General features: G+C 34.0%; 1 protein-coding gene across 3 annotated transcripts in view; it reads left to right on the top strand.

The window, feature by feature from the left end:
- The window catches only part of nolo (no long nerve cord), a 136,439-nt gene that overhangs the window by 43,854 nt on the left and 67,388 nt on the right, over positions 1 to 25,197 (top strand). For all 3 annotated transcript variants that reach the window (XM_065351579.1, XM_065351576.1, XM_065351577.1), the window contains exon 2: positions 20,195 to 20,323. In XM_065351579.1, coding sequence (XP_065207651.1) covers positions 20,273 to 20,323 — 51 coding nt within the window. In that variant the 5' untranslated portion in view covers positions 20,195 to 20,272. The remainder of the gene's footprint in view (positions 1 to 20,194; positions 20,324 to 25,197) is intronic.

Below are 25,197 nucleotides of genomic sequence, written 5' to 3'. Positions count from 1 at the left end.
CAGGGATTATTTTGTACTTATTAAGCTCTTCTTTTTAACGAGTTAACAAAACTTTTTCAAATATCTTTGACAGCAATGGAAGCAAGCTGATTGGCCGATAAGATGTTGGTAAATTGACAGGTTTTCCTGGCTTTGGAATCAATATGATTTGAGTTACTTTCCACTGGGATGGAAAATGATTATGTTGAATTATGGCATTGAATAGTGAGGTGATGAAAGATGTAACTTTTTTATGTAGCATTTTGAGGATTTCTGAGGTGATGAAATCATAACCTGGTATCATTTTAGTGGAAGATTGTTGGATATGACGTTCAACTTCTTGGCTATTTACCCATCTCATTGGTAGAGTCATCTGAAAGGGTTCCTCCAATTTAGCACGAATATGATCTTCCACTGACAATTGATCTGAAGAGTTGGGAGTGAAAACTTTTTGAAGATGTTTTCCAATTAATACTTCAGCTTTTTCATACTGATTGGACAACTCTTAAAGGAATCTGTTGTATATACGAGTAGTTCACAATGTTCCAAACTTCTAATGCGTTTTAACCCCAACTTGAAAAATGGTCACCTGTTTTGTTAAAAATTCAGAATATACATCCCCCAAGGTTTTTTGAAAAATTAATGTTAGCATTATTGTTTTTTTTCAGAATCAGTTTCAACTTTTGCAACTCGTTTTTAAATTTAATTGACGGATTTGAAACTCTGAAAAATTGTTCAGCGAACATTTACAAGCATCTAGAAATTACTCGTCATGATGCTAAATTTCAAAGAATGGATTTATTTTTTCATTTAGGTCAATTTTGAAAATTCTAATTTCCCAAAAACTTACGAAATTTTCTTGATTTTTTGAAATTGGCAGTAATGATTAAAAAATTGGCACCACAGCGTTCCAAAATATTTCCTAATTTTAGGAATGATTTTTTTTCTTTCAAAATTTTGGCATAATAATAAAAAATATTGGTGAAGAAAAAATGTTCAAAATACAAATTTATTCAAAAAATAAGCGATGAACCGCTCAGTAGAACCCTAAAAGTAGTCCTGAATTTCAACGGAAACAGCATAGATGGAACGCAGAATCTGAAAATATTTTCTTTTAGAATTGAGCAACTTTACCCCAAACAGGTTGGGTAGCAACAGGAGCAAAAAAACCACGATTGTTTCGAAAAGTTTCCCTCTTTTGAGAGCTCATTTCTGCTCTCCAGGGACACCTCCGGAGCTAATGTTTTTTCTGAGCAATTTGAAACTCAAAATGAAGATTTCTGCTGAATTCGCTCAAAATCCGTCAACTATTAATTATTTCAGGCGATCCATTCTAATATGTACGTCATACTTTCACCTGTATCCAACCGCATCTGCTTATTCTTTTCCTCATTTCAGTATAAGAGGCAGTTGAATAAATTCCTAGAATTTTCTTCTGAAAGGCCATCAACTGCGATTCAAATTCCAAATTCGACCTCTATGCCGATTAATTTATTTCTCAATCTGTTCACTAGTATTTATCGTATTTCTCTTCGTGCGTAAAAATTAGCAAACATCGCCTCACACGAATAAGTAGTGATAGTGCTTTCATTCAAGCAACAAGGGGTATAATACAAACAGGGGATTTTGGTTTTATTCGCGCGAGTATACCATATGCAAAACCACAATGCCCATTCTCCATTAAAAAACATACTCGTCGCGGCTTTTACCAAAGTTTTATCTCACAGAGGCGGCCTGATTTCCCACGACGATTTGACGCTAGATATTGATATTTGTTAGTATCGCATTTACTGGTAGAGGCGGGTGTACGAGTAGGTACTTTACATTTCACCGCGAGCATTTATGTGGTCGGTATTGCAACAATGTGCACGCGACGACAATTTGTGAAAATTTTCCATCGTTATTACGTTGGTGTACTTCCACGTAGGTACATTGGAAAAGTAAAACGAAGGCCAATGCAGAGAGAGCAACGCAGAGGAAGGATTTCGAATTAAAAACTAATTTCCGCTTATCTTTGTGCACAAATTCATTAATCTTTTCACGCCCTCGTCGTAAAATAAACTCGCTCAATTGTTGCTCCGCTACGCTATTGAATTAGTACACCGATATTCTCGCGAGCAAGAAAAAAAAAATGTAGAGAAAAAAGCAACAACGATTTTATTCCATAGAAAAAAAGCTGCTTTCAAACGCAAATGCGAGTACTTAAGGTTAACATAACACCTATTTTATTGCAACGAAAAAATTCTACCGTCTCGAGTCGGGAGTCGTAAAAAAAAAAGGAAAAAAGGTGTGAAAATAAATACAAAACGAATTACATATTCTTCGATGTTCGAAAGCGAGTAGACGATGAAAAAGTGCACCTTCTTGGAATAATTTTTTCAAGTCGCAAATAAAAATATTTCCACGCGAAAATTGATTTCATCGGGGGATGTTTGGCACGTGTTCAAAAGCATATTCGTCATTTCGGTACGCAGAGTAGACCTATTCTAAAGGATATGATTCGGAAAAGTACCGCAGTACTATTTTTTACGAGTGAACTCATCTTCCAAAAGATGTATTCAGCGAGTTACTTTAAACAAAGCACGATACCGCGGCGTATTTTCAACAGGCAGCTCGTTTCGAGGGTTTAAATCCACCACTAAAATGTCTTCGAATGAGGTAATTATCGATAGAATTTCTTTATTTTATCGTGAGCTGGGTTACAACTGAATTTGGTATAATCGTAAAACAATTAAAAATCGAACGAAGGTCCGGAGAAAGTATTAGTTAAACTGTTAACGGTTGCATTTAAATCAGTGATTTAGGCTGCAGGCATTTTCAAAGGGTAAGGCAGTCTAGTTTTATTAGATCTTGCGGCGTGATTCGGCTCCGAACCGGATTCAATCGGGTAGCAGTATTATTTCGAAAATTAACACGTACCTACGAAGAGACGTTAACACGCTCGAGGATTTTTCTCCTCTTTTTCCCCCTTTTTGTCGAATGAAAGAGTTAAACAAAACATAAATCTGGTTCGTCGAGTATCTCGAGCAATAAAAATGCTTTACGAAATCTAAACCCAACATATATTTTAGCTGTGTGCTAAAATATATTCGAACGAATCGTACATTTAGCCGATTTCACTCCCCCCTCCCCTTTCTACAACCACACAATTTTCATACACCCATCTCGCGTTTTATCTTTGAACAATAACAAAAACTCGTGCCTTGGACGGGGTGAAACGGGGGTGGATTTAAAATAAACCCCTCTTCTCAACGTAATAACAACCATCTCGGCACCGACTTTACCTGATTTACGAGGTTTTCCATTCCTATCCTTGGCTTTTTTTTCTTCTTCTTTTTTGAACCGAAGAAAACGAAACTTTGCCGAATACGATGAAGCATTCCCTCTTTCGTGCAGAATTTCAAATTTAAAACGGCGATATTTACAATTGCATGTCCTTATCAGAATTTACAAAGCACTCAATTTCGTTAACGGGTTTTCTTGCGAAGAGACGAAAGCGAGGTCTTTTTGTTTTTCCATATAGTAAATTTTCCCTGCGATAGAGAAATATGCGTGTGTGAAAAAAAGACCTAGTCCTAGGCTGTGTGGAAAATTTTCTCTCTCTCAAAAAAAAAGAATAATTGATTGGTTGAAAGGTTGACTGCCACGTCCATCGACGATATATATTTTTAACTTTTAACCAGTTAATTATAGGTACGTAATGTTTCGATATTAAATTATTCACGCTTTCGTAACGTTCTTCGAGTTACCTAATTGCAATATTCGTATAATCCCTTTTGTACTATATCAACGACTCGAATTGAAATTTTCTAATATTTTTTTTCACTGTTAACCTTTATCCCAGGGATTGAGTTTTTTTTTTTTGTCGAAAGCAAATCTGCAAAAAGTAATTACCCATTTCATTCTTAGAAGCGTTAAAATGCCAGGTATATTGAAATAAGCTGTTATGAATAATTTTGTAATTTAGTTCAGTAAAAATACATCAAAACTCCATTAGGTGGTTCATATATAATGTAAAAAAATTTGTGACAGGTAAAGATACATGTCTGATTTAGCTTCGGGTATTCCATCATTTGAACACCTGTAAAAAAAAAGGCTAGAAAAGAAACGTTTATTTTTTCAAGGTGTTAGTCAGAACGAGTTAATTTGAATGGCTCATGTTGGCTCAGTGATCGTTGATCTAATTTATTAACTTGTAAGTTTTTTTGAACTATGTAGCGTTATAATCTTTATTTTGATAGGTTTGGGGGACGATTCAAGCGCCTATTTGAAATTTATGACCACTCGCTAGTAGTTTGGTGATAATTTTCGTGTTATTAAGTTAGGTGTTTGAAAGGGTTCCAAGGTGTTGACGGCAGATGGAAATTGAAAAATGTACACGTTTCTCGTGTGAGTAGCTTAAAATATTTCCAACATTTTTTCAAGTTTTTTAAAAATTAGCTCACTGCTTGAAAATTATTTCTTTATTTTCGTTGAGAATTTTGAAAGTTATTAGTCGAGATCTGCTTTTCTTGTTCTACAGTTCATCAATTTTTATATACTTATTAAGTACTTACTTGGACAAACGGTGCTTTTCTTATGAGTACATTTGGTGCTCTTCTATGACTCTTCGTGCTTATTTTTGTGGGTACGTTCTTTGAAACTTTTTTTTGTAACATTCGCATTAAAAATTTATCGCTGTAAAAAAGTTAGGTAAATGTTTGAAAAATATCATATTATCGTTATTGAAAAAGTAAATTCACCTTCACACATGTAAATAATTTTCTTTTCAAAGATTGTGTACATTTCTACATATTTTTATTACGATCAAAATCCTACGCTTGTACGAACCATCTTTTTTTCTGTTTGAAGTAGATACTTAGATAGGTAGGTATTAGGTATAGGTAGTCAAAGGTTGAAAAAATTATTTTCAAAAGAGATCCCATCGTTTAGCATAATTTCGTTCAAGTTTAAGGTTTATATCAGACTGCCGAATAAGTTCACCTTATTGACATTCTAGTTTTCACGCAACAACACGATGGTATATAATACAGAAGAGAAGTTTAACGATCGGTTTTGAATTAAAGTAAAAAGAAAAAAGGAAAAAAAAGAGAGAAACACGCCGAAATTATACTCACATGCGAAACCTTAATTCCTTTCCCGTACTACAGCAGATAGGTATAAAAAAAGCTCAATATTCAAAAAAAAAAAAAAAAAAAAAAAAAAGAGAAAAAAGATTATGATTCTAGTCACGCGGTATACGAATGATTATTTTTCATTAAAATGTATAAATTATTGCACACGAGTACTCACCGTAAAGATTCTCGAATTACGCGATGAAAATCTATTTATTTCCATTTTAGATAACGAAGTTGGCCGCAGAGCGCGAGCGGTGTGCGATGCGGTTTCCGGTGATTTTTTCCTCTATACCTTCGATCACGCCTTCGAGTGGTTGGCTAGGTAATTTAGCGAACAGCTTGTGCAAAATGGAACGACGACTGGCGTCTGGTTTAATTGATTGCGAAAATGTCGGCGAAGAAAGTGAAATTTTTATTACGAGGAAAATTGCTGGCGAGACGTTATCATTTCTTCGTATATAGGTAGGTTAACCCTTAAGGTGCAGGGAAGGGAAATGCCGATACCGAGTTACAGACGTGTTACTGTTATTTGATAACTTTACCTAACGCGTACAGCTCTATAGCGGATCATTTGTCGGAATATGGGTTTTTGAAAAATGGTGTTTTTTGATTGATTTTTGTTGTTTTTATTAAAATTTTGCGTAGTTTTACGAGCACGCTGTATTCGGTTCGATTCGATTTAATGAACGATTGAACGAATTTTGCGCCAGAAACATTGAGGTTGAAATTTTAGTTGAATGCGCAAATGATGTTGGTAATATGTAGAGCTGGGAGTAGGGTATAACCAAAAAGTACACGAAAAATAAAATGAATGTAGGTACTTGATTCTCTCAAGTAGCTGGTTCGAAAATTCATCTGTAGCTAGTAATAAGTACTTCCTCTTTCAGTAGATGTTTTTTTCAGACCCTAAGACGTTCTATTGTTACTCTAAAGTCCGCTTCCAATTATTCATCCTCCTTTTCAATGCAAGATTCACCGAGAGGTCACCTGACATTCAAAAAAGTTTTCAAGGGTTCTGAGGACAATCTGGTGGGTTATCTTCACCAACAATTCGCCATAGAAAGACAAAAATTTCACTCGGTGACTTCTGGTGAATTTGTCACCAGAACTCACCAGAATTCACCAAGGAGTCACCAGGTATTCAAAAAAATTTTCAAAGGTTCTGAGGACATTCTGGTGAGTTCTTCACCAACAATTCGCCATAAAAAAGACAAAAAACTAACTTGGTGACTTCTGGTGAATTTGTCACCAGAACTCACCAGAATTCACCAAGGAGTCACCAGGCATTCACAAAAATTTTCGAAGGTTCTGGGGACATTCTGGTGAGTTTACCATCAACAATTCGCCCAAAAAAAAGACAAATAACTCACTTGGTGACTTCTGGTGAATTTGCCACCAGAACTCTTCAGAATTCACCAAGAAATCACCAGGTATTCAAAAAAACTTTCAAACGCTCTGTGGACATTCTGGTGATTTCTTCACCAACAATTCACCATAAAAAAGATAAAAAACCAACTTGGTGACTTCTGGTGAATTTGTCACCAGAACTCACCAGAATTCACCAAGGAGTCACCAGGCATTCACAAAAATTTTCGAAGGTTCTGAGGACATTCTGGTGGGTTTATCATCAACAATTCGCCCAAAAAAAAGACAAATAACTCACTTGGTGACTTCTGGTGAATCTGTCACCAGAACTCACCAGAATTCACCAAGGAGTCACCAGGTATTCAAAAAAATTTTCAAAGGTTCTGAGGACACTCTCGTGATTTCTTCGCCAACAATTCGCCATAAAAAAGACAAAAACCAACTTGGTGACTTCTGGTGAATTAATTGTCACCAGAACTCACCAGAATTCACCAAGGAGTCACCAAGCATTCAAAAAAAATTTCAAAGGTTCTGAGGACATCCTGGTGGGGTTATCATCAACAATTCCCCAAAAAAAGGCAAAAAGCTGCCTTGGTGACTTCTGGTGAATCTGTCACCAGAACACACCAGAATTCACCGAGGAGTCACCAGGCATTCAAAAAAATTTTCAAAGGCTCTGTAGACATTCTACTGGTTTTTTCATCAACAATTCGCCATAAAAAGACAAATAACTAACTTGGTGACTTCTGGTGAATCTGTCATCACTTCACCAGAACTCACCAGAATTCACCAAGGAGTCACCAGGCATTCAAAAAAATGTTCAAAGGCTCTGAGTACACTCTGATTGTTTCTTCATCAACAATTCGCCAAAAAAAAAAACTCACTTGGTGACTTCTGGTGAATCGGTCACCAGAACTCTTCAGAATTCACCAAGGGGTCACCACGCATTCAAAATATGTTCAAAGGCTCTGAGGACATTCTGGTGGTTTTTTCACCAACAATTCGCCAAAAAAAAGACAAAAAGCTCCATTGGTGACTTCTTGTGAATCTGTCACCAGAACACACCAGAATTCACCGAGGAGTCACCAGGCATTCGAAATAATTTTCAAAAGCTCTGAGTACACTGTGATGGTTTCTTCACCAACAATAATTCGCCTTAAAAAAGACAAATAACTCACTTGGTGACTTCTGGCGAATCTGTCACCAGAACTCTTCAGAATTCACCAAGGAGTCGCCAGGCACTCAAAAAAATTTTCAAAGGCTCTGTAGACATTCTAGTGGTTTATTCATCAACAATTCGCCATAAAAAGACAAATAACTAACTTGGTGACTTTTGGTGAATCTGTCACCAAAACTCACCAGAATTCACCAAGAAGTCACCAGGCATTCAAAAAAAATTTCAAAGGCTCTTAAGGACATTCTGGTGGGTTTTTCATCAACAATTCGCCTTAAAAAAGACAAATAACTCACTTGGTGACTTCTGGTGAATCTGTCACCTGAACTCACCAGAATTCACCAAGGGGTCACTAAGCATTCAAAAAAATTTTCAAGGGCTCTGAGGACATTCAGGTGGGGTTTTCACCAACAATTCGTCAAAAAAATGACAAAAAAACTCACTTGGTGACTTCTGGTGAATCTGTCACCAGAACTCACCAGAATTCACCAAGAAATCACCAGGCATTCAAAAAAAATTTCAAAGGCTCTGAGGACATTCTGGTGGTGTTTTCACCTACAATTCGCCATAAAAAAGACAAATAACTCACTTGGTGACTTCTGTTGAATCATGTCACCAAGCGGTCACCAGTATAAAAAATATATTCAAAGGCTAGTTAGAAATCACACTCAATGATTAACGGTAATTACAAAGATTTCAGAAATTCGCAATAGAAAATAAATACCAAAAGTCAGCATTAACCTCTAAAAATGCCAAATAATCAAACAGAAAAATTTTCCTTTTCAAATATCACACAAGCAGGATTTACGACTGGATGAGATTTATCGCACCTAAATATTTTCCCCAGCGCACTAAGTTTTATCTTCGTGCTTGAAAAACTAAAAATTACCGCAATACGAATAGTTTGTTTTTCTTCTTCTTGGAAAAACGGTTAAATTTTAATTTCCATAAAATAAGTTTATTCGACGTTTTGAATTTATCGTCTGCTCTATTAAACAACTACGGATACATAACAATATAGAGAAGCAAAAAGTGAAAAAACCTTATACGACCTCGATGTGCATTTCACATCTCTCCAACAAGCTACCGCCGCCGTAGTAGTCGATATTCATCTCGTATAATAAATCTTATTAATATCGAAAGTGGTCACGCTTTTAGAAAAAAAAAGGAAAAAAAACTTCATAAAATGTGGCGCTCTTGAGGATTAAGATGCAGCAACGCCTTTCTCTCTTTTGTGTCGTCTCCTCAGACCTCTTATATGTACCCAACACTATCGAGCTTTTCTAAGAAAATTTAAATTTGTCGCGTAAAATTAATGAGAAAACCGAGATAACTGCGGCTCGTGCATTTTGTACTATTTTCAACTTCTACTATTATACGAATAGAGAGTGCACATTTATACGACAATCTACGCAACTTCTTTCGGCATTTATACATGTTCACTTATACCAACACAGCAAAATATCATCGATAAAAGGATTATAAATTGGCAAAAAAGTTGGGCTTTTTCTCTCTTTTTTTTCATTCGTCGTCTTCATCGTTATGCCAAAATAACCTCGAAGCTTTTCTATTTATGAATTTTGAAGGATTTTTTCTTAGTTTATATTATAGCTGTACTATAAGAGAGATGTATATAATTTAGAAGTTTGAAAATCTTTAAAACTAGCAGTTATAGTGAAAAGAACAATTTCATTTTCTTTCGAATTCGAATAGTAGATTTTAAAAAGCGTTGTTCATATATTTAGTTTCGAACAGAGTAGAAATAATTTGTTAAATTGAACGAGGCTTTGCATTTTTTTTTGCCCCAAAATTTTTAAATTGCTAGAAATATTGATTTTATTGCTAGAAGGTTTTGAACTCATTTTTCGAAAGTCGCATCTTTGCTTACAAGAGTGCCTCTCGAGGTATCCGCCTCCGATTTGAACGAAGCCGTGATTTTTGCAAAATTTACCATTTTTTACGATTTAGTTATGCTGTTATTAAAAAAATAATTTTATTTATTCAGTAAAAATGATGAAAATTAGTCCTAAAATACTAATATAGACTCTCTCGAACTGAATTTCTCCATGTTCGATTATTCTAAGAGGCTCCAGCGTGACTTTCAATTTCTCCAAAAAGCATAGAAATTGAACTTTAAGGTATTCTTCAGTTATCATTAAAAATTGAAAATGTTACTAAATGTAAATAGTTTCCACGCCTTCTGGAAAAATTTTAAAATTCTGGAGGAATCCAAAATCTCTCTTAAGACTCTAAAATGACTCGAAATGATGAAATTCGGATTTTGGGAGTTGGTTTTAGATGAGTCCGAGCTATTCGTGGAAATTTCATCATAAATAGGTATTTCAGTCAAAAAAATACCCTCCACACTGTAATTCATCATGTCCAAAACCGACTCAAAAATCTGAGTACTTCAGTCAACACACCTCAAGTTCAAAGCGAAAAGACACCCCAAAATTGTAGATCACAAGTAACTCAGCTACTACTCGTATAAAAAAATGTCGTTTCATCGAAGCATCCCGCTATCGACGAGTTTTTTCCCATAAACTTCGATTCGATTTCAAGGAAGCGTTCGCTATCGAAGGAAAATATTCTATTCAATTTAAAACAAGGAAAAATAAATGAACCGTTTTATTGGAAATAAATCGACTAGGTCTACCATTGAAATCAGAAATACGTTATCTATGCAAAATACTCGTCGTACACTTCTGCACAAAACTTGACTGCAAGAGACCATTTAACGTAAAATGAAACCCAACATCAATTGATTTTTGATGTTGAAAAGTTACTAATACAACGGTATCAGAATTATATCAACATTTATCGGAAAATCTTTTAAAAACTTTTACTCAACTTGTAACGCTTGATATAGTGTTATTTAACGCTTAAGGGTGAATAGCGTCTCGCTGAAAGGTTTATATATCATATGAAAATCCATACCGTAACCGAAGAGTACTTTGTCAATATTTCAGACACAAAACAACACAAAGTACAAAAGCTACAGCAAAGTTCAAAGTTTCCTATTTCTAAAGCTTCTCGACGAAGGCGCAACTATCTTGTTTCTAAACTTGTAATCGAGTCGCGATATCTAATTAAACTGAAAGGTACACTGTGTGGGCCTATACCAAGCAAATTAATATTTTGTTTACGTTGACTAATTTTTCAAACCAGCTGACTTGATGCGCGTCGTGTCCACACACCGTCGACATGATTAAATATGTCCAATTTCGTGAAATAGCATTTCCAGTCAAGCCGGTACGAAAAAAATCCCAGTAGCTATATGACGTTAGCAAGGTTCCGATAATTTATCACCATCGCGTTAATGTAACATAATAACACCTTATTAAATTGAAGACGTTACATTAAATTAGGACTATACGTAACAGGTCTCCCATATGAGTTTACTTTTACCCCAAAACCATTTCGCTCGATAAATTACCTGCTGGTACTTTTTTTCTCGCTGCTGGTATATTTTAGTCTAATCATAGGGTATGGTGGCCAATTTCCAATATTTTTTAGTCCATATACCGATTACCTATCGAAAATTTATTCCAAGTGGTTTATAATTTAAAATAATTAAATATCTTTTTATACAACTCTGGGCGACGATACCGGCTGTGGAAATTTTTCTGACAGTTTTTTTTTACTCGTAAATTGATTTTTTTACAAGAATATTCTGAGAAAATTAAAATAAAAAAAGATCGTTGTTGATTTTAATCGGGGGTTAATTTATGTTCCTACTAGAGAAAAAAGGTTCAAATGCGGTGTTTATGATGGGGTGTTGAAGTGTGTCTTGATTATGTGTTGAAATTCCTATTTGTTTTTAATTCGATTTTATAATTTTTAATTTGGGCAGTTCACTTTCTTAGAGGTGCAAAGAATGAATTTTGTTGAATTTAATAGAGCTGTTAATTCTTTAGAAATTTTTACTTCACCAATATTGCTGCTCGTTAGATTGGACTCACTCAATTTTTTACAGGAAATTACCGTAAGTTGCGAAGTGAAAAATCTGACTTTTCGAAAAAAAAATTGCGAAAAGATTCACTTAATTTTTCATTCTCAAAAATTGTCGATGTTTACTAAAATTATCAGAAAAAATTTTTTTCATCGAAATTATCTAAAATCACGGCTTAGGTACGTATTTGCCAGAAATTGTCAAAGTACGTACCTCTTTTTTTGCCGATAATTCTCACAAAGTTCTACTTTTTGCTAAAATTGTCAAAATCCTGCTGTTTGCCAAAAATTGTAAATCCTCGCTTTAGTAGTTGTTTTTTCCGACAATTCTGAATTTTTACTTTTTTTAAAAAAACTGTTCAAATGTCTTGCATTTTTGCCAGAAACTGTCAGAAAAGTGAGAAAACCATTCCTTTTGTTAGTTTTGTTGAAATTGTCAGTCTCGTTTTATTTTTCCAAGAATTACCTTTTTCGTCAGAAATTGCCAAAATCTTACTTTGATACCAGAAAATTGTTGAAAAATCTCGATTTTTCTTCAAAAAGTTTCGAAATAGTTCAACTTTTCGAAATTAAATACATTTCGATTCGCAATACTCATCCTGTTTTTTTTTCTGTATCAAAATGTTTTGCCCGCATGATATGGAAAAAAATTGTCACTTTTTTGGCTATACTTTTCAATTACTTTTTGGTCAATTTTTCGAGCTTTTTCAGTTACTAAATTACTTCTTTTGGGGGATAATTGAGTACGAGCCTCGCACTCGCTTCACTAGGGTCTGTTTACTTCTCATTTTCAAAATTCAAATTTTTGAAAACTTTTGCCCTCGCTTCGCTGGAGTCAATTCTTATCTCTAAACTAAAAAAAAATCCAGTTTGAAACTTCCATAAATTCAAAAATAGAAATAACAATTCCTCCGTCCAGTTTTTTTCTTGTCAGATCGATTTCTTTTCTCAAAAGTGAATAAAAAATAAAAAAAAACAATTATACAACTCGCATTCAAGTATCCGAACCTTAGAAAAAAACAGCAAGAGTATGATTCGAGGGAGGGGGGAGGGTAAAATTTTGAGGGCCTCATTCGGTGCATTCGCCAGGGGCCTCCAACCGACCCAGTTCGCGCCTGCCAGGGGACCCCCGGGGCCATGTTTAAACCAAAAAAATATGCTATTTTCACTTTCTCCAAAAACATAATTTTTCGCAAGCTTTTGCGCTCGCAATCAAAATCAAAACCTTCAATTGAGTTCATTTAAAGTCTAAAACTGAGTGGTCAAAAAAATGAAGTCATCGCAACCTCTCAAAATACGAATTTTTGAAATTTTTTGCCCTTGCTTTGCTTGGGTCTCTGTGGTTTTTTTTCAAAATTGAGATCGAACTTATATAAAAATCTTTTAAAAAATATTCAAACCAAAAAAAAACTTTTCACCTAAAAAACATTGTTTTTCTACTTCTTGAAACTAGCTTTTGGTCTCCCTCCACCCGGATCTGTTTGCTTTTCATCTTGAAAATTGTCATTTTTAAAAACCTGTCATTCGAATTCTAAAAAATGTTGAGCTAAATAAATGAACAAATTTTTTAAAAAACACCATTTTCTTACCTCACGATACGAATTTTAAGAATATTTTGCCCTCGCTTCGCTCCGGTCAATTTCTATCTCTTTTCTAAACCAAAAAAAAAATCCATTAATTTTCGAAACTTCCATGAATTCGAAAACTAACAATTATTTATAAGCTGTAATGTGAATTACATATATCAATTGGCAAAATTGTCATTTCATCTTTTATTTCACTTTAAAAGTTTGTCATTTTATTCGGAAAAATTTGTATTTTTTTTCTCATGGCAAATTTTTTATTCCCCTCCCCCTCCAAAAAATATCACATCTAGTTTTGTTCATGCCTCGTTGACTAATTTTTGCGAAATTGAATAAGAAGACCAAAACAAAAATCAATTACACAACTTGCATTGAAGTATCCGAACCTGAGAAAAAAACAGAACGAGAAAGATTCTTAAGGGGGAGCTGGTGTCAGAGTTGTGGGTAGAAAATGAAGAAGCTGAAAGCCAAATTTTATGTCTTCGATAATTACGTTTTTAATAATGAGCTTTCACATCTGATCAAGAAATTGAGAACTGAATAAGTACTTATTTCACATGGCTCCCTGGTCAGTTGTGGCGAAAGCCTTTAAAATAAGCATTTGTCGAGAAGTTACGAGAATAAAAATCTTAAGGACTACTTAACAAAAATTTCGGGAAAAAGAATCTGACCTGTTTTCTTACAGTGTTATCTAGATACGAGTACAAGGCAAGCGTACCTGTAATCTTATTTCGATACTGTTACATTCAATTCATCGTAAGCCTTGGTTAGTTAATGAAATGGCTACCGAAGAGAAACTGGAACTGCGATTCCTTTACCTTTTTATAAGTATTACATAAATGAGACACTATACGACCAAAAGAACGCGATCTGAATGCACAGCCTAATATTTGCGTATCGAATGAATATGAAATTTGGCAACGATGCGAAACACTCATCAAGACTCGGCGGAAACTTTGTTAAAATGTGGTTTTTGTGTGTGTGTTTTAAAGTCAAGATTGAAGACGGCAAGAAAAAGGTTTCGAAACTAAAATTGTGACCTGAAGTTTACTCCCATTCGAGGTAGTATTTGGAATTCGGCCAAGCGTGTGATAAGCGATTCTATTCTAAAAGGTGTACGCTGCTTGCCAACACCCCTCAAATTTTATTTATCGTCAGTTTACTCAGAATAAAAACTTCTTGAGAGAGTGGAAAAAAATAAGGTCTATTTTAAATAGGTACACAAACAATCTGCTGGTGTTTGATGATGGGACGATTAAGGTGAGAATTCTCTACAGGGTGTTACCTTAGATGAAACACGAGTAGGTACCTATCTAATAATATGTACTTCCGAACGTAGATGCGTACATTATTTTCTAGATGCACTTGCACCTCATGGAAGTAATCAAGGTTGCCTATCTCGTCAATTGGAGGAGTTTTGTCACTTGCAAAACTGAGAATTTGCTATTTTTCAAAATTATTTATCGGAAAAAGATAGGCAACCCGTAAATTTCTTCTTTTAAAATTGCATTTAACTACGACTGAATTATTTTTCATGTTCTCCAGAGTCCCAGACGCCTCGTAGCCTTAGTTGGAATCACTGAAATTTATACTTATATACCTACTTCCATGGCCAGCCACAAGAGCACACAATATACAATCTATAAAAGAACAATAAAATAATCATTTTTGGCGAATTCGTTTCGTCGCCGTATTAATTATGAAAATGGTATAAAGGGTTAACTAGATTTCAGTCCAGGTATTACCTAGCAACGTGTGCATACGTATGTGAGCGTATATTGACATTGGTACGTAGGTTTTCGAAAATACTGTACCGATCTTGAGGTCTACCATACACCATTTGTGTGTCCAATGTACATAATGAATCTTCACTTTACAAAGCAACTTTGCCCCTGTCACGTCAAATCGAAACTGACATACTGATGCTTCCATGCAACTAAATTGTTAATGGAATCGCCGCACCGGTTAATTTCGTTATACTCGCCGCCGATCGTTCTGTGTATGTTATGTGTGCCGGCCAAATCAAGAACGTAGATAGGTACCTACTAGGTAGATTATACCCGACAAAGTACTCGATTTTAACGTTTGCACCGATGAAAAACTCGCCTCGAAACGGCCATAGTACCTATTCGAAAATACACCGGCTCTCAAAACAAATATTTGATTTGAAAGTTTTTCATTCCGACAAAATATACGCTACCATTTTCGTCTGGATTTTCGAAATAGGTAGGTAACGAAAATTCTCGCGAGACTTAGACACAAAATACTCCGTTTTTAAATTATTTTAAAGCTTAAAAATCCATCGCGTCGTTCTTTAAGTGCCACCTGATTCGATGAGAATTCAAGAGTTCTTCATTGTTGGTGATTTTTTTTTACACCTGAACAACGTTCCTTGTATCTTTTTTTTTTTTTTTTTTTTTGAGTACCAATAAGTGGAATTTTTTATTAGCTTTTAGAAATTTTTGTAAAATAATAATTGTGAAATATAAAAAAATAATTAATGGCTGCTTCAATCCAGGATATCAAAAAGTTAATTCTACACCTTATTTGCATTGTGTCGAGGCATACTTACCTTTCGATGATGACAACTTATTATTTAAAATAAAGTATAGCTATTTACTTTGAAAATGTTTTCCTGTTCAATAGGATTAGTAAAATGGAAAATATTATGTAATGTTTGTAACACTGAAATCATTTTTGATGTCAGTTCTGCCAGAATTACGGATAGGTCACGAAATGAAAAATGTTGAAGCAGTAATGAAAGGCTGTTGAACTGGTCGTTTTCCGGTGACATCTTTCTGTTTTCTTTTTTTTAGGGAGAAGAGGGGGTCATTTGGTCATTTTACATAAAACACCATCTTTCGACAAAAATATGAATACCAGGGCTCGTATACTAGGTTACCAAGTTACTGAAGTTACCAAAAAAGTACCTTCTGGTTCCTTATTCTTAAATTTCCGTCTTGAGCAAGAAAAAAGTGTACCTACTTTACACCGCAATTTTAAGACAATTCGCTTGTTACCTATGAATATTTTGGCAAAAAATTTGAAAAATTTATAACGTATTTTTTTCTAAAATTACCAGAAAGTATCGCTTTTGCCAGAAATTGTCCAAAATTCTCGCTCATAAAGTCAGCTGCTTCTTGCTAAAAATTGTCACCAAAGTTTTGCTTTTTGTCAAAAAATGACAAAAACGCTCGCTCTTTAGCAAAGTGCTAAAAAATTTCACTTTTTTCCTAAAATTCCAAAGAGGGTCCCTTTTCAAAAAAATTGTCCCAAAGTATGTTTTTTTGTGGGAAATTAGGTACCTATCAAAAAAGAAAACTGTTCTTTCGCTAAAATTGTCAAAATCTTGCATTTTGTCAAAAGTTCCCGCGTTGTCAAAAATGACACAAAATTTTTGCTTTTTAGAAAAGTCTTGCTCTTTTCCCAAAATTGTTCAGGTCTCGTTTTTTTGACAGAAAAATTGCAAAAAAATAAGTATCTTTTTTTGATCTCTAATTATCTAACTAAACATTTTACTTTTTTCTGAAATATGCAGTCATAATAATATTTTTCAAAAACTTCGAGAAGTGTTCGCTGTTTAGGAATATTACTAATGATTGTCGATTTTCGCAGAAAGTCCTAAAATACCCCACCCCTCTTTTTATTCAAAATGGTCCCAAATTATCGCTTTCTTGACCAAAATTGCAAAAAAGTCTATCTTTTTACCAATAATTCCTACAAAGTCTTGCTTGTTGCTAAAATAGTCCAAAAGTCCTGTTTTTTGCAAAAATCGAGAAAAACTCTTACATTTTTTTTGGTCAAAAATTCCAAAAAGTCTCCCTTTTTTAAATGAAGGGGGGGGGGTGTTTGTATTTGAAATTATCCAAAATTATAGTTTTGTGCCAGAAAACGCCAAAAAGCCTTTCCTTTTGCTATAAATTGTCAACATTTTGCGTTCTGTTAAAAAATGTTGAAAAATCTCGCTTTTTAAAAACTACACAAAACTTAATGCTTATCAAAACACCAAATTTTTTAATTAGTTTTTTCTACAAAAAAAAACAAAAAAAACTCGCCTTCTAAAAAAATACATTTTTTTTTTTATATTCCGAAGTCTCTTATAGTTTGATCAATTAGCATCCAAAATTATAGTTTTTTGCCAGAAATTGCCAAAGAGCCTTTTCTTTTGCTAAAATTGTCAAAATCTTGCGTTCTGCTAATAATTTTTGAAAATTCTCGCTTTTTAAAAAATTACACAAAACTTTGCTTTCTATCAAAAGAGCAGATTTTTTGCTTCTTGCCAAAATAATTAAAAACCCCTGGTTTTTGCAAAAAATCGAGAAGAACTCGCGTTCTAGTAAAATACATTTTTCCCCCAAAATTCCGGATAGTCTCCCTTTTTTTATCAATTATCCAAAATTCTAGTTTTTGGCCAGAAATTGCCAAAAAGACTTTCCTTTTGCTAAAATTGTCAACATTTTGCATTCTGCTAAAAATTCTCAAAAATTCTCTCTTTTTTAAAAATTACACACAATTTTGCTTTCCATCAAAACAGAAAACTGTTTGGAGAAAAATCCAAAAAGTCTCACATTTTTCCAAAAACTGTCCAAGTCTTGCTTTTTTGACAGAAATTGCGAAAAAATAGGTATCATTTTCTGGCTTCTAATTACTAAAGGTCCTATTTTTTCTAAAATTGCCATAGCTTACTTGGTATTGCGCCGTTGCTCTTACTCCTTTACAAAAATTCTCACTTTTTTGCCAAATTGCTAAAAAGTATTTTTTTACCCAAAAATATCCCAAATGTCTTGTTTTTTTGCAAAAAATGTCTGAAAAGTACCTATTACTTTTTTTCAAATGATTCCCAAAAGGTACTGCTTTCTGCTAAGATTGCCAAAGTCTTGCTTTTTGCCAAAAATTGCTTTTTTTGAGAAATTGCCAAAAAGTTGCGAAATTATTTCACCTTTTTTAAAATCAAAAACCAGATGTTCTGCTTTTTTTGGTAATTTTTCTTTATATTAAAATTTTTTATTTTTTTGTCACTTTTTTGGACTTTTTTCGAGCTTTTCTGGTTACCAAAGTTACTTTTTCCAGTGCAAAAATTTTACTGCTGCTTGTGATACCTCGACTTCTCTCGTAATGTGAAAAAAATCACAGTATGCTTCTAGTGCATGTCTAAAAGTACACCGTACACGTATGTACTCTCTTTAAGCAGAAAAACAACGCGACAACGTTTTTCTACGACATAAAACTCTTCTGAGATTGTGTGGTAAACGACGATCAAAAATCTAGGTGAATTACACCCGAGGCAATATATCTCGACACCAAGTACCTACCAAGAAAGGATTACGTTGGTACAATCATTAGCATCTGTTTTGGGTGGAAAAGTATGTTAGAGTATGTTTGATTTGTACCGAAGACTCCGCCTTTTAAAAGAAATCAATCGTACTGCGGAATTACTCGCTGGGGTATAATTTTTCTCAACGTTATCACACTCTAAGGATACATGCTAACGATATTTGTCCAACCGAAGAATTCGATTTTCTTCTAGTTTCCAGTCGTCCACTTTAAAATGAAGACCTTATACTATATGGGTCGTTTATAATACGCCAGTGGAATTTCATTAGACTGGTAGAGCGAAGTAAAAAGAGGGGGTCGACGATTCGAGTAAACTGAAAACTCTTGTTCGGATTTGTTTCACTATGGCTAGAGATATGGTCTCTTACACGCTATGTATTCTTGTTCAATTTGAAGTTTCGTTTTAATTTGAAAATTTGGTCGACTTTTGAAACAAAATTAAGCTACCAAAGTCGTGCAACTTTTACTCATTTACCCTATTACCAAAAAATGTAATTCGCTTAACGAGTTATTAAGTTTGGATCGTGTTGTTGTTTCACGAAACAAAGACAAGCGTCTTCCTCTTCCCTTCATCCTCTTCCAACCATGGCCCGAGGAGAGAAAAAAATCCCGTAGATAAATTACCTAATTGGAACAAGTGTCAAAGTTTGGTGGTTATTTTTTTGCATAAAAAATATTAAAATATAACGTCGATACGAGACATCGCATCGCATCGTATATACCGGTTACTTTGCTACGTATTTTCAGCATCTCTCGAGCTCGAACGACACGACGCGACGCGGAACATTGGCAATTTTTATTGAATTTCCTAGTAAAATTATCGCTATAGCGTAGAAAATTTCGCGAAAAATGTCGTTTTCTTTTGCACGAACGCGTACCCGACGACGAGTACTCGACTCTTAAAATATCACGTATTTATAAAATTTTCTTCCATTGGTGGGAATTTTTTCTCTCGCCTTGTTAAAATGACGAAGGCAAACGCACACGCTAGAATCATGTTAACAGTCCGTGGACTATATTTTAATACACACATATTCGCCTGGAGTATCGACGCGTTTTCGGCTTGCGCCACACAATTTCACTGCACTATTTCTGTCCCTCTCGTTCTCGCTCTTGCACACTTGGAAATACATAAAACACGCCGTGATTTCCAAAGACACTGAAATATAGTCGAAGCTCGAAGGACAAACACGTATCTGTAGGAGACAAACAGTGTAAACAGTATAATGTAATTGCTTTGTATGCTAAAATGTTTCATAAACATTCGAGTCACGGAAACAGCGCGAGTAAAGTGAGAGAGAAAAGTGGAGAAAAAAAGCCCCAAAAGCTCTGTCGTAGTCTTTATTTGAAAAAGCTACGTTGGAACAATTTAAATGTATTAGGACATTTACAGGGGAGCCCGCAAAAGTTTTTTTTTTTACTTCTTTTTTATCAGCTTTTTACAGTTTTTTTTTCTTAAGCAACTTGTACGTTTAACAGCGCAGATAAATAGTGAAGAACGCAGGTAGGTATAGGTACGAGTTGAGGTTTTTTCTCTCCTTTTTTTCCTTTTTGCAAAATCTCTTTATTCGTACCGCATGGTAAAGAAAAAGGAATTTCTTAACGGGTTGTGATTAAGAAAAGCGTATTTTTGCCGTTCAATTTAAACAACACGTTGCGTGAATTAATTTGATAAAATTTGTATTTTACAGAAACGCTCTTGTTCGATGGAAACGCAGTTATTCATTCTTATTCCGAATGATCGTGAATACTGCTGAAGACGAACACAAATGGGAGCAAAGTTCACTTTACTCGCGGTATTCTTCCTCCTATTGCAGCAGGTAAATATTACTCGTTCGTGAATATTCAAATATTAATATTAGATAGTAGATACCTAGGTATACTTATAGGTATACGTAATATTTCAATCAGATATCTTTGTTACGAATGATGAGAGATACGAAAACAAATTTTATGTAACACGAAGATGTGATATTGTTTCTCTTTCTCTCCGGTGACATTTTCTTATAGACGTAGATAGGTACGTAAAACAATCGAGTTTCAACATCACGTCATGCTCGCGTTAAAATGTTATTTTATAAACAACACTTTCCTCGATGATCCTTTTATTTCGTTGAAAAAAAAAACCTGGAAAATACTATAACAATGAACGCATCATTTGAGGCATATTTGTATACGTACTCGTACGTTTGCGAATAAAAACGAGAGCAATCGTTTTCGAAATTAATATTTCTTCGATAAAAAATTACTTACGTTTTCGAAAACTAATGTGCCATATCGATATCAACACTATTGATAACATTTTACAATATATTTTTCTCTCGAGTAATCCTTAGTGTTGGTTGCGTTTGTTGCCAATGCGGAAATTTACATCGTAGTTACGCTATAGGCTTTGATTTTTGAATCGAAGCCAGGCCATGTTGGTATTTAAGTCTCGTAGAAATTAAACTTATCAGTATTTTTCGAAACTTTTAGACAAAAGTTCTCATTTTCTGTACAAAAATATAGAGTTCAGAGAAGATACAGTAGAAAAAAATATATAAAAGAGGGTGAATTTGGAGTTTTTCTGGGGTTATGGAGTTCAAGTTTTTAGAGGCTCTGACCTCTGGCGACTGGTATCAAAAAGTGAAATAATGTTGATAACTACTTATCGGTGTTTTCTTTTCTGTGGAGCAATACAGAGACCTAAAGAACACTGCTGTGTAAATAGGTCACAAAGAGTTTTTTTTTTATTTGAGAAAAAATTGCCAAGTGCAGAGTAGAACATGAGATATAAGCTCAATAGAACTCATAATTCAAACATAAATTATTTTTTTTTCTTTAAATAAAGAATTTAATTCTTTAATAAATTTACAATTTATTATTAATTTATTTATTTATTAGAATTAACTAATTCATTAATTTTCAAAAAATTAATTTAGGCTCCAGCAGATTTTCCAATTTTCTAGTTTGGAGAAAATCGACACGAGAAATGGCTAAAATGGAATTCAGCACCTATGAATATGGATTGTTTCGGTCGATTTGGCCTCAATGAGTCTGTAAAAAGTGATGTGATAAGATTCACGTTCTCACGAAATTGGCCGAAACTCACCCAAAATGTTAGTTTTTATGTGAAACCATCTCAAAACAAACGAGTCGATTCCCTCACCTCAATGTGAGTAAAAAGGGGAATTTATGGCCAAAATCCAGTATTTTTTGTCTCTGGAGAAAATTATTCAAAAATATTGAAACTTTTGCAAAAAAGAAAAAGAAAACAGTTCCCAGGCGCATGTGAATTTTTTTTTTTTTCAAAAAAAGTCTGCATACCTACCCTATTTGAAGACGAGCTCAAGCTGCAATTAAAAAAAAATAATTACATTCAAAGTACAACATAAAATATATTTTTTCAAGCTCAAAAGTCGACGAAACATACTCGAGAAAATTTAAAACGTATGTTTTGTCATTTTTTGGGGTGTTTTGGGCCTTCCAGATCAATATTTTCTTGAAAAAAAAAATTAAAATTTTGAACAACGTACGTAGAGAAAGACACTGAAATCATAATTTTCAATTCTCGAACCTCAAACGGATGATGAACAATTGCATCGTCGATCTTGTTATGGTCCCCAGAATGGCTCTTTTTTGTAAATTTACGTGTACTTGTGAAATTTTTCGCGAATTTTTTCTATCCTTCTTTCTAAGATATTGTTTTTATGGGAAAAATATTCCAAGAAAATTTTAGCCTTCAGAATCGGGATGCTTCCTATGTATACGTTTTTTAAAAAATGAAAAAATGAAATTCTACTAAAAAATTCCCATTTCTGTGTCAACATTTTCCCAAACAAACCCCCTTTTCAAAAAAAAACTCCTCCAGCCTAGCCCCTACAGCTATTTTGGTCCTTCAGTTTTGAGCCTTCTAAAGTTGGCTCAAATCAGCTAAAATCTTTCTAACAATTTCCCATTTCTGTGCTGAATTTCTTTTAAATAATCTATCTTTTAAAATGAAAAAATTGTCATTGGTTCTCCAAAGAATGTTAGTTGCTCTAAAAACCCTCTCCACACGAAAACATATCAATTTTTCGAAAAATTGGGCCCCTAAAATACACTTTTATTGAGTTAAGTATCATATTATTTACTGGAGTGATATTTAGCAATTTGATTGTTTTCATCCATTGGCCCAATTTTTGACCTGTTTTAAAGAGCTTAAAAATTCTACAACACCCTCAATTTTTCAATTAGAGAAGTGAAAATGATTTGCGAGCTATCATATGAGTTTTTATTTGTATTTTGTTGTTCAAATTCTTGCCAAGGACTTCACAGAAAAAGGATTCCAAGTTTTGAAACTTCAAAAAATGAGTCATTCTTGATGATTTTTGAATTTTTAAATTGAATTTGAGGCAAAAATTAATAACAAACCATTTGCCAGACCTCAAAACAATGTTGGAAAGGGAGCAAAAAACCGCGTTCATCAAAATTTCTTTTAGCATCCAATTTTTAAATTGAATTTGAAACAAAAATTAATACAAAACATTGGCCAGTCTTCAAAACCAGTGGAAAGGGGACAAAATTTTTTTTAAAAACCCTCCCACATGAAAAAAAAAAGGAATAAAAAATTAAGTCTGTACTTAAATATTTTATTTCTGGTCAAAAGCCTTCTAAATTTAACCCTATTTTCAGTAAAAGTGGAACCATTGCTTGAGGCCCTGGTCATTTTTTGGGGGAGTGGAGGTTATTTAGTTCAGAGAAATTCAGAAAGAGAAATCAAAGGTTTTTATCCAACAAATTTTCCATTATTTTTCCTACTCTTGTGAGACCCCTTCCCCCTCCCATACTGAGGGAGGTTCTATCAAGGTTAGTATTCCGGAAATGATTAAATTTTTGACCTTTAAGCGTATTCCATCAACTTTTGAGCGTAAAAAAATGCACACTTTTGTTATTATACCTTAAAGTATACTTACCTGATTTTTTTTAAATCACAGCCCGTGATGCCTTCTCTCATTTCTTTCTATTTTTCAAAATTTTCAGTCGTTTTAAAGTCTTAAAATTCCGGATCTCCCCTCCCCCTCTAGAGATGAAAAATATTACGTTTTGAGGCGTTTGAGGCATTGTACCTAACTGAAGTTATTAGATATTAAATTAGTTGATTTTTCTTGAATTAAGTAGGAACTTGAGTATTTCTCACATAATTTTTTTCTCTGGTCCCATTGTGATCATGCGCTTAAAATTTAAGGAATAAAATGCTATTACCTAAAGCGATACTTTTTGAAGAAAAATTTTAAAAATTGTCTCATTTAATTGAAAATATTGGGAATGAAATTTCGTAAATTAAAAATGAGAAAATTCGCCATTTGGCTGTGAAAAAATCGAAAACAGCATTGTTAATTTTTGTTTATTTTTCCACCCTGCTAATTCTCTTTCAACGTCCCCTCCATAATATATTTTCTTTCGCTAACACATTATGAAAAATCGGTTAATCTCAACAAATCGTCAATCGTTTCATCGCACCGTAAAATAAACCACTTCTTAATTGGTGCCACGTTCGACTTAAGCGGTTCGTGAAAGCGAAAACAAACAATTTCGAAACTTACCGCACGTTCCCACGTTTTTCTTTGACGCCCCATATTCGGATATAAATAATTTCCTGCACGGTTTTACGAACCACTGATTTTAACGTAAACAAAACTTAATGAAGTTATTGTCGTACGATGAACGAAAAACTCCATTATCCTTTCGTTTTTCTTATCAAAAATACATCTTTTCCAAAGATAGAAACATTGAAATGAAAACAAAACGGAAATGAGCGATTTCTCAATTTATATAAAAAGTATTATTCCCACCTTGTTCATCGTTTCTTTTTGGGCTGTTTTTTTTCTCCCGCCTTCTCTTTCTGTAAAGGGTAAAAAATACAACGGGAAATGTTTCATTCTTTATGATTGCACTGAGGATGAAAATTTTTTGTTTGTTTTTATGAAAAATCTTCTTGGCTGAATGTTTGTTTGGCAGTATCAGCACTGGCAATGGTATAAAGGAACAAGAAACATTGGGAAAATCCAGTAGCGAATGCAGATTTATGGAATGATGGTTATTGTTGTTGTATTCTTTTGAATTTTCAATATTTACGAGTACACTATACCTACCAAAGAGGCGTGTAAATCGCGTATACGTGTTTGAAAATTTAATTAAAAATATATTTTTATCTGGTTACTATTGTTGCTATATATAGGTAAGGTACCTACCTATAAAAGTGAGGATACGAGCGTTTTACACGGTGTGATTTATCGGCTGCGGCGATATGAATATTTAATTTTTGCCTCGTTTCTGACCAAATGTTTAAAGATATGTTCGGAGGCCTTCTCCGTAATCGGCTAAATGTTTATAGGTATCTGCGGGCTCGCGGTTGCGTGTACCGAAGGCGAGGTGGAGGAGAATACGGCGCAGTGATTCTATCATCCAAATGACATGTTATTTAATAACGTCTATTATGAAGAAAAATTACTCATTGTCGAGAATATATCATGATCAAGCAGCTTTTACAAAGCAATACATCATCAATTGTTCACCATTTGTAAATCTACGCCAACAGTGGGAAAGAAAAAGAAAAAAAACAGCTAAATCAACTTCATAAAGCTTTGAACAAGGAAAATAAAGGTCGTTTGTTTGTCGATTTCGTGTTTCGTATATGTTGTCTGATAACACAACCTTTAAACTTGTTATTCAG

The sequence above is a fragment of the Planococcus citri genome, chromosome 2, assembly GCF_950023065.1.
Source record: "Planococcus citri chromosome 2, ihPlaCitr1.1, whole genome shotgun sequence".
Lineage (NCBI taxonomy): Eukaryota > Metazoa > Arthropoda > Insecta > Hemiptera > Pseudococcidae > Planococcus > Planococcus citri.
This window is presented reverse-complemented; position numbering and strand designations above follow the sequence as displayed.